Source organism: Melospiza georgiana, chromosome 6, assembly GCF_028018845.1.
Source record: "Melospiza georgiana isolate bMelGeo1 chromosome 6, bMelGeo1.pri, whole genome shotgun sequence".
NCBI classification, from domain to species: domain Eukaryota; kingdom Metazoa; phylum Chordata; class Aves; order Passeriformes; family Passerellidae; genus Melospiza; species Melospiza georgiana.
Genome location: NC_080435.1, coordinates 21,554,532 through 21,569,337, shown reverse-complemented (window position 1 = coordinate 21,569,337; position 14,806 = coordinate 21,554,532). Strand labels below are relative to the sequence as shown.

Sequence of the window (14,806 nt, the reverse complement as noted above, 5' to 3'; positions counted from 1 at the left end):
AATAAATCAAAGGAAGGTGCCCATGTGGGATGTTAATGCTGTCGTGGTTGCACTAGGGAAATGAGGGGCTGCTGCTGGCTGCAATTCCCATCCCAAAGTCACCTAAAAGTCAGGAACACTGCAGGCCCTGGCCACCGCCTCAAGGTCATGCACTGCTCCAGTGTCCCAGAGGAACAAACCTGGAGAGCACCAGCCCCATCCAGAGCCAGTGGGGACAGCTCTGCTCCCCACAGCTCCCTCCACAGCCCCAGGGCAGGTGCCAAGGGCTGGGAGGAACACAGGGAAGCCAGCTGGGGGTGGTGTTGGGTGGCAGCAGTGCAGCCATTTCAGGAGCCCTGTGAGCCGTGGCACAGCCATGCCACTGATTCCTGCTCCTTGTCCCCCTCAGGAACAAGCTGTGGCCTTCAGCCTGATGTTCTCGTCCTTCCTGGTGCCCACAGCCTGGGTCCTGAGCAACATCTACAACTACAGGAGCAGGCCTGAGTGAGGAGTGGCAGGAGCAACCTGATCCCTGCTGAGAGCATCCCCAGGGAAGAGGCCCTGGGACAGAGCCTTGCAGGGATGGAACCCCCTGAACCTGCTCATTAAAATCCACCTTTGCATCCAACAAGGGCTCACTGGGTTTGCTCCATCCTATAGGGAAGTAACCAGAGCTGTGTCCGCTGTCCTGATGGCAGCACTCCCTCAAGGGCTGCCAGCAGGTCCCCATGGGAAGGCACACTCCCTCTGGAGCCTCTAACACCTGCAGCACTGTGTGCACCAAGTCACTCTCCCAGCACAAGCAAGGAAGCCATTCCAAGGCAAATTCCTAGCAGGAAAACACCCAAAGGCTGGAAGTGACATTAAAAGGGTGCCACAGGTTGGGGGCTGCATGCCCTGCAGGAGGGGCCTCTCCACCCACCACATCCCAAATTACCTGTGCCAGGGAAGCAGCCAGCACGTGGAAGGTTTGGGCAGCGAGGGGCACTTCCAGGTGTCTTGGAAAAGCCTCTGGAGCTGTCACAGTTCCACAGATCTGACCCTCATTCCCAGGAGCTGCTCAGAGCTTCACAGCCAGGAGAGCACAGCCACAGCATGGGAGCTGTTGGAATGCTCCTGGGAGAAGTTGGTACTGCTTCCCACAGTGACATTCTAGGTTTTGGATGCTGATCTCAAGCAACAGCAGCCCCATAATTCAATGACTCCAGTGGAGTTTCCTTTATTCCCTAAAGTGTAGTGATAGCCCTAGGAATGAGAGTGAGATCTGACATGGCACTGGGAAGGAGACTGTGCTCCTTAAAGCCTCCTCCTGTCCTCAGCTATGAAATAAAGGGAATATTTTCCTGATTGGAACACCTACTTCTTCCACATGCTCTCCTGAAGTCAGTAAAAGTGGCACCAGGAGTAAGCCTTGGAAGACAGGATGCAGCAGGAATTGGGCAAATCAAACCAAGTGGCTGGGCAGGGAAGAGGCAGGCATTGGGCACTGAACAACCCCATCCAAGGGGGAATTTCAGCCAGAAGGGCCTGGAGAGCAGCAGGAGGAAGGTGAGCAGGGACAGACTCCAGCAATTCCATTTTGTCCGTTTTCCAAAGTTTGTCTCCCTTATGTGAGGCATCTCTGCACCATGCTCCCTTCTTTCTCTTGCTGGATTTACACCCTCAGCCAAAGCAGGAAAAGCACAGAAATTCCAGCAGTGCCATTTGCTAATGACACCAGAGAACCAAACTGGTGAGGAAAGCTCCTGAATCCCAGGAGTGGCAAGGCCTGACCACAAAAACAGGTTTTTAAAGGCAACATCAGCAGCTGAGCTGCCAGGGATGGAGATGACACAGAATTCCCAAAAAGGGAAGGCAGAGACGTTTATTCCGGCAATGCCGCTGCACCTCACCTGAGCACAAAGCGTTGGTGAAAGACACCCACCCCTCGTGTATGGACACATCCACTAACCAGGAATCCCGGGAAAACCCTTGGATGAGCAAACACTCCCTCTGCTGCAGATGAGGAGGGGCGGAGGGAAGCAGGGCAAGGGGAGGAAGAGGATTTGAGGAAGATGATTTGGGGAATGCTGCTTCAGGCTGCTGCAGGGGCAGGGGGAGAGGGCAGCAGGACAGGCTGTGTCCCCTAAGGCCAAGACCCCTTGGATCCTGCACTAGGATCCCACCCTCCTACAGCAGCTGGAGGCAGGAGGGATCAGGAGTGAACCATGCCCCCTGAGCCACTCCTGCCAGCAGAGGGAAAGCTTGGCTCGAGCACCAAAGGGTCACACAGCAAAAGGCCACATCCTCCTGCTCACCGCATCCCAGGCTGCTCCTGCTCTGCCCACCCACCCCTCCAAGGATTCAGTACAGTCAGTGCTCTGAGTGCTGCTGGCCTCAGGAGCAGCAGGAATCTCTCTCTCCTCTATGTCAGGATGTCGTGGGCTTGGTGCTCCACCAGCATCTCCATGCTCCGCACGTCCGTGCACCAGAACTCCAGGCGATCCTTCATCCCCTTGATCTGCAAGGCAAGGCCACAGGGACAGAGTGCCTCAGCTCCTGGGAAGGTCCACAGGCTCCTTCTCACACCTGAGAGCTCAAACCATCCCTCAGAGCCCCACACACTGAGAAAGGGAGATGCCCCACTCCTGGAACAGTTCCAGGCCAGGCTGGATGTGGCTGGAACAACCTGGTCTAGTGGAAGGTGTCCCTGCCCATGGATGGGCTTTAAGGTCCCTCCCAACCCAAACCATCCTGGGATTCTGGGATTAACAGCTTCTACCAGCACATCAGCAGGGGTTAAACTGAAATGCACCACAGGAATTGTCTGCAGTGGAATTTCAGGCACTCATTTTGGGTTTGAAGGTAAAGACACCCTGCACAGTCTCCTTAAGTGTTACAAGGATGAACTTGAGAAGCTCAACAGCTCCATTATATCCTGGACTTCTCTCTTCCCAAAAGGAATGTGCCTCCTACATCCCTGAAACTCCCAGAGGTTGTTTCATGCATTCAGGAATGAGGCCTGGGTCCTTCTGGAACACACAGCCATGGCTTCTGTGTTCCATAGTGTTTGTGTGGCTTTCACAAGGAAGGTGCCAGCCCTGTCCTGTCCCACCCCCTGGAAGGTTTCTGGGTGAAACACCCTGGAGGCAAAGCCAAGCCCCCAGGGAGGCTCATTCCCAAGCCATGACTCACCCCAGGTGACCTCACCCAGCCCAGCTGGAGCTGGTGGCCATTACCTGCTGCAGGTCCAGCACCCGTGGCTGCACCCACGTCATGTGCACCCTCTTGTCCACTTCATCGATGCTGCCCTTCACCAGCCCCACTGAGAGCGCCTTCATCACCAGCAGCTCCACCTGGCAACACAGATAATCCTGGGAAATGACCCAGATCACCCCATTCTCCCCCTGAGATGAATAAAACTTGGCATCTTCACATGAGATCCCCTCAGAATCCAGGGCAGCAGCTCTCACAGCTGTCCCCTTCCAGGTGACAGAACTGCCTCGAGACTCAGTACCTTGGCAATGACAAGCTCTTATCCCTAAAACTTTTCCCTAAAACTGCAATTTAGGTTTTTTTTTTTTTTAGTTCTTTTCCCCCTACAAAACTAGAGTTATTTTCTTTTCTCTGAAATCCAAGGAAGAAAAAGGCATTTGGAAAAAGCCAAAAGAACCCAACTGTCCCCAAGCAGCAGGTGGGAGCTGGTCTCTTATCCCAGAGAGCAAGTGACAGGACAAAAGGAAATTGCACCAGGGGAGGTTCAGGTTGAACATCAGGAAGAATTTCTCCATGGGAAGGGCTGCCAGGCATTAGAAGGGGCTGCCCAGGTAGGTGGTGGAGTCCCCCTCCCTGAAGGTGCCCAAGGAATGACTGGATGTGGCACTCAGTGCTCCGGGCACAGGTTGGGCCCGATGACCTCAGAGCTTTTTTCCAGCATAAATGATTCTGGGATTCTGTGTGGTTCATGTCTATCCAGGCACTGTCAGAGCTCCAGAACCTGGACATGACCAAGGGTGTCCGTCCAACCCCAAACTCACCTCGTTGACGGTGACTTTGGCACTCTTGGCAATCTCCTCGAAGGTGAGCTGGCGGTGGTTGGCCGGGCGGGTGAAAGTCATCTGGATCCAGGGAAAAAATAATAAAAAACAATCCCCACAGGGTTTTAGGAATTCCCACAGCTCACAGAGCCTCCCCCAAACTGCCCTGCCCAGTCTCACTCTGCACTGGAAACTGCATTTCTCATGTTTAATCAAAATAAGTCAAACAAGAATGTTTTACAGTGGCATGGTGACAACAGAGCCTTCCAGTGACAGGAAGGGACTGTTCCAGGCTATCCATCAGGGAAAGGACCCTCAGTCCTTGGGAAACAAAGATGTTGAAATCTGTTCTAAAAGCCTTTTTTTATCCTGGAACATACTGCAGACACCATCCCTGAAGGATTGCTCTCCCCCTCCTCCATACCACAGAATGAGCATCTTCCACTATCCCAGGCTGCTCCAAGCCCTGTCCAACCTGGTCTTGGACACTTCCAGGGATGGGGCAGCCACAGCTTCTCTGGGCAATCTGTGCCAAGGCCTCAGCACCCCCACAGGGAAGAATTTCTTCCCAATATCCCACCTAACCTTCTGTCAGAGAAGCCATTCCCCCTTGTCCTGGCACTCCACACAAGAGTCCCCCTGGAGTTAGGGACAAGCAGCCCAGCACAAGGTGTTTTCCCTCATGGCACCTGCTTGTGGCTCCATCTACAGGCCAAATCCACACTGAACTCCCTGTATCCAGGAGTTCCTGTGGGTGGGTGACCAGACACACTGAGCACATCCCAACTCACCTCCATGAGACACAACAGCTGGATCTTCTGCAGCAGGAGAGCTTCGTTGGCAGCCAGGTCGGGCTGTGAGGGGAGAAAAGACAACAAATCAGGTCAGGATTACATTTTCTCCCCATCCTGGGGCAGAACAGCTTTACATACAGGAATAAATCCCTTGCAGGGTTCATTTAAGGGGAAGGAGGCCACCACAACCCACCCACCAGGCAGGAACAGTTCCAGAAAACAATCCAAGCGCCAGTGAACTCACAAATCCACTGCTATGCCAGTGATTCCTGCTGTAGCCAGTGCAGGTAACATCCAACATCACTGTTTCCCCCCACACTTCCCAGAACAGGAGGGAAAACCATTGTTTTCCACTGGAAGCAGTCCAGAGGGAAGCCAAAACAAAATTAATGATGTGTATCGAGATGGAATAACCACTCCTAGGCTCCGACCAGAACTGTACCAGTGCTCCAGAGCCAGGAATGAAGCGAAGCTGATTAAGAAAAAGCCCACAGACTCCAAGAGTCAGGTGGAACTCCCAAGCCTGGGTCTTGAGCAGCCCCAGAGCCCTCACCTGCTGCCCCCAGGCCGACTTGAGGGCCTGGAAGGTCTCCACGTTGCCGCTGTTGAAGGCGAAGAGGGTGTCAATGAGCCACTGCCGGTCTGTGCTGCGCAGGGACTCCAGCACGGGGTGCATCAGCTGCAGGGACAGGCAGGGGGCTGTCAGCAGGGGAACCCCACCTCCTGGGGCTCCAGGGATGAAGGGATGTGGCAGCACTCACCAGCTCCCCAAAGTTGTAGACGCCTTCTCCCAGCAGCCCGGCCAGCCCCAGGGTGAAGGCTCTCTCCTGCTGCTCTGATACTGGGAAAAAAAAAAAAAAAAAACAAAACATAAAATAATTTGGATGAAAAAATACCCAAACCAAAACCATTACAGATAAAAAAATACCCTAACAAAAAATAATTGGGATGGGAAAAAAAATAAAGCCAAAAATAATTTAGATAAAGGACCACTTAAAGCTCCATTGAGCCCTCCCTCACCTACACTAGCATTAAACTATTCCCAGCCTTCATCTTCCTCCACACCATCTGAAATTCAGGAGCCTGCAGCAACCACAGCACAAAAGGGCTGCTTTTCTGAATCCAGACTGAAGATTTTTGGGAACTGGAACAAACTTGTCCTTCTGGCAGGAGCATTCCCCCTTTTCCTGCAGCGCAACTCAGGAGCAGCTCCTCAGAGGTCACTCCTCAGTCCAGCCACACCTCGGATCCAGCACAGCACAGCCAAATGATACAGAGGGAAAACCTCAGCCAGGGCACTTATCTGGGCTGGGGGCATGAGGCAGAGCGTGGAAGGTGGGATTTCCCCTGGGGAAGAGTTACCTGGCAGGTCCTTGACCTCGATGCAGCCCAGAAAGCGCAGCGCATCCTTGTAATAGGCGGCATGGTTGCCCACGGTCTGGTAGTACTTGCTGGAGAGGTCATAGAAGCGGCTGTGCACGGATGTCACCCCAGGGAGGGTGTTCAGCATCTCCTCCACCTCCTCAATGGTCTCCTGGGAAGGACAAGACCTGCCTCTTACAGCTCTGAGGATGGCAGCCTTCCTGAGGAATCCATGGTGACATCCCGGGCAAAGCCACCATGGCTCCCACTCCCTTCCCTGTGGGGGTGGTGAGGCACTGGCACAGGGTGCCCAGAGAAGCTGTGGCTGATCCAGCCCTGGAAGTGTCCAAGGCCAGGGTGGAGCAACCTGTGATAGTGGAAGGAGTCCCTGTCCATGACTGGGTGATCTTCAAGATCCTTTCCAACCCAAACCCATCCCTCAGCACTTGCTCTAAGAGAACCAAAGCTGCCTCATGTTGCTATGACATTTTCTGAAAAATTTCTTTGCCAGGATTTTCCTCCTGAGAGGCTGAAAAGCCTCAGAGGAAAAGAAAAACAATAATTATCTGCTGCTGTGGAATGCAGCATCTTTGATTAGTCCATGTTGGTTGTTTCTAATTAATGGCCAATCACAGTCAGCTGGCTCAGACTCTCTGAAAGTCACGAGCTTTTGTTATTCATCCTTTTCTATGCCTTTCAAGCCTTCTGATGAAATTCTTTCTTCTATTCTTTTAGTATAGTTCCAATATATAATTTTCTTTTAATATAAAATATATAATAAAATAACAAATTAGCCTTCTGAAACATGGACTCAAGATTCTTGTCTCTTCCCTTGTCCTAGGACTCCTGCAAAGACAATCACAGCCCTGCCTGAAAAACACCATTATGGGTTTAAAAGACGGTTTTAAAACCAGCCAAGGATGACAAACCCCATGTGCTTCACTCAGGCAACAACACTGCAGGTCACTGTGAGCAGCTCGCACATCCTGGTGAGCTCAAAAGCCCCTCAGGGCTGGCAGCTGGGATAACCAAGGAATGTCACAGCACCCCAAAACTCCCCATATCCCAGGCCACCCCTCACCTTGGTGACCTGCAGGTCCCCGATGTTGAGCTTGAGGGCCCCGATGGCTGTTTTGCACAGGATCACGGCCTCGTCGCTGCTCTTCACCTGCAGGGACACAGGGACCTGTTCAGTGTCACCTGCAGCCAGGTGTGCTCTGCTCCAGAGGCTGGGTAAATGTCACTTGTGACCATATTCCTGCATTCAAATCCCTGTGGAAAGGTGCTGCTCTCCAGCACAGGTGACACACGTGCCAGTGACTCCTGGCCTGAGGAGAAACTCAGCATGAACAACATCCAACATACCTTTTCCCGGGTCTTCTCCAGAAAAGTCAGGGCCACGTTGGGATCTGGAGTAGAGGGAAAAACAGATTTAAACGAGCAGTTCTCATACAGATAAACCTCACCTACCAGACCACCTTTGACAGGATTCCTGATGCTGGAATATGGGTTTTCCATGGTGTACCCTCAACCTGCAGCAGCTGCTGCCAGGTAAGCTGGGCTTTTCCCCACCATCCCCCTCTCCAGGGCAGCTCTGGACTTCTGACTCCAGCAATCAACAACAACCTAAGCTTGCTAAGCCAGCACTTTCCCTCCCCAACGCAGCAGAAGCACAACAACTTCCCATCCAAGACTGACCCATCCCTGGCCGCCTTCCAGAGGTCACAACAGGACAGGGAAGAGGGGAGGACACGCACCTGTCATCTGCCGGACCACGTGCAGGATAATCTCCACCAAGGACAGAGGGTTCACCCTGCAGGGAGCAGCTCAGAGTCAGCACCTCTCCAAGTGGCCCCCAAGCCCCCCAGGTGACCCCCAAGCCCCTCCAGGTGGCCCTCAGTAACTCACCTGTGCTCAAACTCACTGATGAAGTTCTCATAGAGCTGCAGGGACAAAGACAGGGACACTCAGGGCAAAGGACACCCCACTTCAGAGCTTCTCACCATATTGCCTCTCTATTCCAGCTCATGTGAACGTTCCTGGAAAGTGCTGGACAGGGCTCTGAGCCAGCTGGGCAAGTGGAAGGTGTCCCTTCCAGGAAAGGTGGAACATGATGATCCTCAAGGTCTCTTCCAACCCACACCACTGAAATCCCTCAATCCCATTGTGTTTCCGGAAAGTCGGGCAACCCATACAGAAATTCCAGCACTATTCAGAACCCAGAACTACTCATTTTAGCTAATCCTATCCTCATAGGCTTCTTCCAGAGAACACCCATCCTGCACTTGCAAAGCTCATACTAAAATATGTAGTGAAAAAAAATCTCTCCGCAACTCCCAAAAATAAAAATTTTAGTTAAGTGAGGTAAAGAATCACTTTGAAGTTTCTGAACCTGAGACATTTAACTTCAGTAGAGTTTCCACACAGCCACCAGTAGAAACACCCCAGGAGCTGAACCCACCCAGGTCAGTAACTCCCCGAGAGAATTAGGGAAGAGAGAAGCCGCAGGCTGAGTTTTTCCTGGTACAAAGAGACAGGAAAAGTCCGCTCACCTTGATGAGCCCATCTCCCTGGGCGAAGCAGGGGTCCTGCACGAAGTCCAGCACCTGCAGAGTGAGCTGGTGCCATAGCCTGGGGACACAAACAGCGCCGTGAGCCCAGCGCCGCGGAACCGTACCCCATCCCGGGCCGTGCCGAGCCGGGACTGGCGAGGGCGCGGACCGGGGGTGAACCGGGGGCTGGGGCAGGGGCAAACCCCGCCGGAGTCACCCCCCGGGCGGGCGGCTAAAGGGACGCGGGCCCAGCCCGGCCCCTGGGCCGAAGGGAGGAGGGCAGCGGGACCCGGGACGGGCGATCCCCCCGCACCCCGTCCCCGCTCACTTCTTGTTGTAGAGCTCCTCGAGGCGGTGCCACACGGCGGCCTGGCCCGGCCCCGCGCTCTGGCTCTGCTGCAGGAAGCCCGGCACGTCCTTCATGGCGGCGGCAGCGGCGGCGGGGCCCGGACGGAGCCGGGGCCGGGGCCGGGTCGGGGCCGGACGGGAGCGGAGCGAGGAGGCCGCGCCGTCCCCGCGGTGCGCACTCACTTCCGGCCGCGCGGGGCCCGCCGGGTACCGTAACGCCCCGCGCCCGCCGCCGCCGCGCACTCGCCCCGCGCCGCTCCCGCCGCGCCCCGCGGTCGCCACGGAAACGCCGCCGCGCCGCCGAGCCCCGGGCCTTCCCCCGCCGCCTCTCCCCGCGCCCGCCCCGCCGGAACCAGCCCGGGCGGGGTGAGCGGCGGCGGGCGGCGGCAGCGCGGGCGCGCGCGCTCGCGGCAGTGCGGTAGCGGCGATGGAGCGCGGGGCGCGGGCGCTGCTGGCGGCCGGTGAGCGCCGGGGCCGGGGGGAGCCCCGGGAGCCCCGGACCGCCTCCAGCACCGCTCTGCTCTCTTGCAGCCTGGAGGAGCCTGTGGGAGCGCCATGGGCCCTGCCACGGCGGCAGCGCGGCACGGGCCGCCCTGTGCGGCGGGCACGGGACGGGGCCGGCCGGCGGCGGAGCCCGGAGGTAGGTGGGGAATGCCCGGCTGGGGGCTGGAGCAGCCGTGCGGGAAGGGGAGCACGGGAATCGGTGGTGGGAGGGGACGTGCTCCCGTGATGGAGCGTGTCCCGTCCCCGTCCAAGCAGGGACATCACTGTGGGAGCCAGGGCTGGCCTGGGAGCCCGGAGAGCGGGGATCTGCCAGGGAAAGCTCAGTGGATTTCCAAGAATGTGAGTTCAGACCCCCGGGAACCCGGTGTGACAGGGCAGAGCCGTATCCTTGTGACAGTAGGGAAAGGCAGTGCGGTGTCACAGCCCCGGGAAGGCGCTGTCACATCGCTGTGACAGCAGGATAAGGCAGGGTCACAACCCTGGGAAAGCAGAGCCACATCCCTGTGACAGCAGGGAAAGAGTGCAGGGCACCTCCTTTAGGAAGTCGGTGTCACACATCCCAGGGAAGGCAGTGTTACAGCCCTTGGAAGGCAGAGCCACGTCCCTGTGACAGGAGGCTAAGGCAGTGCAGTGTCACATCCCTGGGAAAGCAATGTCATGTCCCTGCAAAGGAACTGTCACATCCCAAGGCAGGCCGAGCTGACCACCCTGGGGCCTGGAAACACTTCCAGCTCTGTCCTTGCCAAGCTCTCCTGGCTCTCTCCCTGCCTGCTCTGGACTGTGCACAATACCCTGCTCCAGCAGCACTAATTTTCTGGGAGAAGCTGTTCCCTGTCGCTAATGACTGTTCCCGAACTGCTAATGACTGTTCCCTGATGATAATGGCTGTTGCCAGCCCAGCTGGGCACGGGGCTGTGATTCCTTTGGACAAGGACACACGGAGCCCAAGTGGGGAACGGGGACAGGACAGTGTCTGTGCTCACCTGGGCAGGGTGACATATCACCCTGAGAGAAACTTGCTGATCTCAGGACACAGCAGGGTCTCCTGGATCTCAGAGGGGTGTAAATCAACACTGAGACTGGTGATTCCCAGTGGGTCCAGCCTTGTGTCCATCCCTGTCCAAAAAAAACCCTCACAGGAATACTAGTGACTTGGTATTTTAGATCCACGTAAAGAATTGCTGAGGGATGTGTCTGCTCTCAGCCAAGCTTTCTCCTAGTGAAGCCCAAGCCCAATCCTGCCCAGAGAAGAGCTTTCTGAGGAATTTTTGGGTGATTTTCTCCCCCCGAGCCAAAGTCACCGTCAGTTCTCTCAGTGCTGTGCTTCCCCCTGTGCCAAGCAGGATCCAAAGCTCCAGGCCCTTCTGTGTGAGCGCAGCTGCCAGAGCCATTTTGGGCAGGTGGGGAGGTGACAAGGGGAAGGAGAAGCTCACCTTGAAGGACGTGGCCGAGCTGCTCCGGAAGGAGGAATGTCGGAGCGTGGTGGTGATGGCCGGCGCCGGGATCAGCACGCCCAGCGGCATCCCTGACTTCAGGTGAGGCCTCTGTGTCCTTGGAGGGCTGAGGTCTTGTCCATGGAAAGGGTGATTAAACATTGGATGGGGCTGCCCAGGGAGGTGCTGGAGTCACCATCCTTGGTTGGAGGTGTCCGAGGAATGACAGGATGTGACACTCATGTGGACGTGGCACTCTTGTTGACAAGGTGATGATGCACCACAGGCTGGATAGGTTGATGCTCTTGGAGGTCTCTTCCAACCTCATTGATCCTGGGATTCTGTCTCCAGTCCAGGCCCCACTGCAGCCCCTCTCAGCTGCCCCCTGTCCCTGCAGGTCCCCCGGGAGCGGCCTGTACAGCAACCTGGAGCAGTACAACATCCCCTACCCCGAGGCCATCTTTGAGCTGGGGTATTTCTTCGTCAACCCCAAGCCCTTCTTCACCCTGGCCAAGGAGCTCTATCCTGGAAACTACCGCCCCAATTCCGCCCACTATTTCCTCCGGCTGCTGCACGACAAGGGGCTGCTCCTGCGCCTCTACACCCAGAACATCGACGGGCTGGAGAGAGGTGAGCTCCCTCCTCCCAGCTCCAGCAGCAGCACCAGGAGCTGAGGGGAGAAGCAGGACTGGGGAGATGCACAGGGAGACTCTGGCTCAGTCTTTTCCTCCACACTGTATTCCAGTGGCTGGGATCCCTCCTGACAGGCTGGTGGAAGCCCATGGCACCTTTGCCACTGCCACCTGTACAGTGTGTCAGAGGAACTTCCCCGGAGAGGACTTCAGGGTGAGTGGGCCCAGCCAGGCATCAACACAATTAACACAAGGAGGCATTAATTATTACAGCAATGACAGATCCAAACCTGTCCTTTTGCCCTCGGGGACAAGAGGTTTATGGAGGTGACCAGGTTTGGGGTTGGGTGTCGCTCTGAGGACATGTGGTAGTTCTGAAGCCCTGTGACAGGCAGGTTTGGGGTCTCCTTTCAGGGGGTCAGGGTCCCTGTGACAGGCAGTTTTGGGGTCTCTCCTTTTAGGGAGATGTCATGGGGGACAGGATCCCTCGCTGTCCTGTCTGCACCGGAGTTGTCAAGCCTGACATCGTGTTCTTCGGCGAGCAGCTCCCACCGCGCTTCCTCCTGCACCTCACAGACTTCCCCATGGCAGACCTGCTCTTCGTCATCGGGACATCCCTGGAGGTCTGGCAATAAGGGAAACCCCTGGAAAAAACTCACATGGAGAACAGGGCCTGAAGGGACTCCAGAGGGGAGAGAGGGCTTAGAGAAGACAAGAAAATGGGTTAGGGAGGTGAAATTTGGGGTGGAGGGTAAAAAATAGGGTGGAAGTGCTCTCAGAGACCCTCTGGAAACCAGGTGACACCTGGAGAGCTGAGGAAAGGCCACCAGGTGACTGGTGACACTGTGACCTGTTCAGAGCCAAGAGTGCCAGGAGCAGGTTCCCCTGGCAGGGTGACTGTCCCTGTGTCCCCCCTCAGGTGGAGCCCTTTGCCAGCCTGGCCGACGCCGTGCGCAGCTCCGTGCCGCGGGTGCTCATCAACCGGGAGCTGGTAGGGCCCTTTGCGTGGCAGCAGCGCCACAACGACGTGGCTGAGCTCGGGGACGTGGTCGGCGGCGTCGAAAGGCTGGTGGAGCTGCTGGGCTGGAAGGAGGAGATGCAAACGCTGATCCAGAAGGAGAAAGAGAAGGTGGGAAGAGGCTCAGACCCCCAGCTCCCCCCTCAGCCCCTGTGCTGGAGTTATGCACAGGAGTGGGTTTGTGCTTGCTGGGGTCACATTGCACAGAAAAGTGCAAAAAAAGCCCCATTCCAACCCAAACCTGAGTGGTGTTTCACAGCCAGTGTGCAAGGGCAGAGCCCTGTGGGCTGAATGTGTCTGTGGGAAGACGTGGATCTGCCAGTCCCAGATGAGTTAGGAACATGGAAAAGGACAGGATTTGGGCTGAAAGCAGTGATCCTCTCAGGGACTGAGAAGCTTCCAGTTACATCACCTGGTGTGTGATTTGTTCTCAGACAAACCCTGTAGCTGTAGCTGCAGATGTCTGGTTACTCCCAGCCCCTGGCAGGAAATGCCCTTGGCCAGCAGCACTAGGCTGTGAGGCGGCAAAGCCTCAACACAGAACTGGGATGTTCCACAGGGAGCACTTCCCTCAGCTCTGAGGAGCTGGAAAGTCACACCTCTACAGTCCCTTCATGGCTGTGCCTCCACTTCCAGAGGTTCCTCTGGAGCAATAAGCTGTAGGAGAGAGGGAAGGGAGGCTCCAGTTGTGCTGAGACCCACTAGTGCTGCCATGGCTGGACAGGGAGTGGGATTCCTGCTCCTGCTCCACTTGGCAGTGATGAATCCTTAAATCAACTTTTTTTCCCCCCAACATTCTCACATCTGTAACCTTCTGGGATCTTCAGGAGTGAGAAATTGCAGGGGAACAAGTTTGTAATTACTTGGAGCTCAGTGCTGATGTTAATTACTACATTCCTTTAGACCACTGGGAGGTTTTTTCCACATTTGACATCAAACACAGATGGTGTTTTTTAGGCATACATTGTCCAAACGTGACTTCATAAAATCTGGCTTCAAGGTTCCAGTTGTAACATCCAGGTTGTTCTTACTTCCCTCAGATTATGCAGCAGGAATGAGTAGGAATTCTTAGCCTGTTTGCCAGGTTTTTGATTTTTCAGTACCAACATTTTGGGAACCAGCCAGCCCTTGGCTTGATGCTTGTGCTGCTCTGAATCCCTGAGGGATAATGCTGATGCAACAGTGATGGAGGAAAACCAGTTGCTTGGAGCAACCTAGATTAGTGGAAAGTGTCCCTGTCCATGGCCAGGAGTGGGACTGGATGACCTTTAAGGCCCCTTCCAAGCCAAACCATCCTGGGATTCCAGGATTCTGTGGGGATGAAGCTGGGGCTGGAATGTTGGATGCTCCCTGGCAAGCACTGTGGTCTCTGTTTCCAGCTGGATGCCAAGGACAAGTAGGAGGGTGCTCCTGTCACCTCTCAGCACACCACTTGAGGATCTCCAGCCATGAGTGTCACCAGCAAGTGTCCGAGGGCTTGGGGGCTCGTGCCAGCACATCCAACGAGCTCTGTGGCAGCAGTTGGCTGTTTGGATCTCCCTCCTTCCCAGCCATCCATGCCAGAGCCCCTTAGAGGCACTGGTTCCATGGGGCAGGAGCTGGAATGCCATGAAGGTCAGGCCAGGACAGCCTGGAGAGTGTTTTCCAGCTCCCACTGGGCTGAGCCTCCAGTTCCTGTCACAGCTCCTCCCCAGCCAGTGTTCCCTTGGCTGTGATCCTCAGCTGCTGCAGGCTGTGTTTAGTCTTCCATAAAATCTCTGCTAATCAGGGGACAAGCCAGGGGTGGGGGGACTGCCCCCCCATTCCCATTCCAGCTCAAGCTGCTGGGGAATTTTGAATCACTGGAGTGTTAATTATTTAATAATAAAGAAACAATTCATTTCTGGATGTCACCTGAGGGGTTTTCTGTAGAGTCACATCTGTCCCCACCACTGTTTCTTTCACCTGCTTTTTGGTACCTTTTCCCCTCACACAAGTGCCTTTCCCTGCTGTAGATGCCATCCTGGGGGGTGGCAGTGCCATATCCTGCTCTGTCCCATACCTGACACAACACAATGCAGAACCTTGTGGCACATCCAGCTGGAAATGGTGGGGACTTAGTTTTTAACCATCCCCTGCTGCCTCCAAAACAGAGTTCCATGATTCTATGAACACCTCCTCCCAAAACA

The 14,806-nt window shown here is 55.5% G+C and overlaps 2 protein-coding genes across 3 annotated transcripts; one reads left to right on the top strand and one right to left on the bottom strand.

The window, feature by feature from the left end:
- Positions 1–1,811: 1,811 nt before the first annotated feature.
- On the bottom strand, positions 1,812–9,180 carry PSMD13 (proteasome 26S subunit, non-ATPase 13). The gene is made up of 13 exons (XM_058026225.1): positions 9,032–9,180; positions 8,704–8,782; positions 8,060–8,094; positions 7,909–7,964; positions 7,517–7,560; positions 7,233–7,319; positions 6,152–6,323; positions 5,551–5,630; positions 5,343–5,468; positions 4,787–4,849; positions 3,996–4,076; positions 3,198–3,314; positions 1,812–2,479 (listed from the first exon to the last, which is right to left on the bottom strand). The coding sequence occupies exons 1-13, from the start codon at positions 9,124–9,126 to the stop codon at positions 2,384–2,386; spliced, it is 1,131 nt and encodes a 376-aa protein (XP_057882208.1). The 5' UTR covers positions 9,127–9,180; the 3' UTR covers positions 1,812–2,383.
- A 430-nt stretch (positions 9,181–9,610) lies between these two features.
- SIRT3 (sirtuin 3) lies at positions 9,611–14,525 on the top strand. Of its 2 annotated transcripts, XM_058027107.1 has the most exons (7): positions 9,611–9,691; positions 10,899–11,090; positions 11,386–11,618; positions 11,734–11,834; positions 12,082–12,243; positions 12,540–12,749; positions 14,018–14,525. In XM_058027107.1, exons 2-7 carry the CDS (start codon positions 11,044–11,046, stop codon positions 14,036–14,038), a joined length of 774 nt encoding a protein of 257 aa, XP_057883090.1. In that variant the 5' UTR covers positions 9,611–9,691; positions 10,899–11,043; the 3' UTR covers positions 14,039–14,525. The 2 variants fall into 2 exon arrangements, with proteins under 2 accessions (XP_057883090.1, XP_057883089.1); XM_058027106.1 differs by lacking the exon at positions 9,611–9,691 and having other exon boundaries at positions 10,138–11,090.
- The last annotated feature ends 281 nt before the right edge of the window (positions 14,526–14,806 follow it).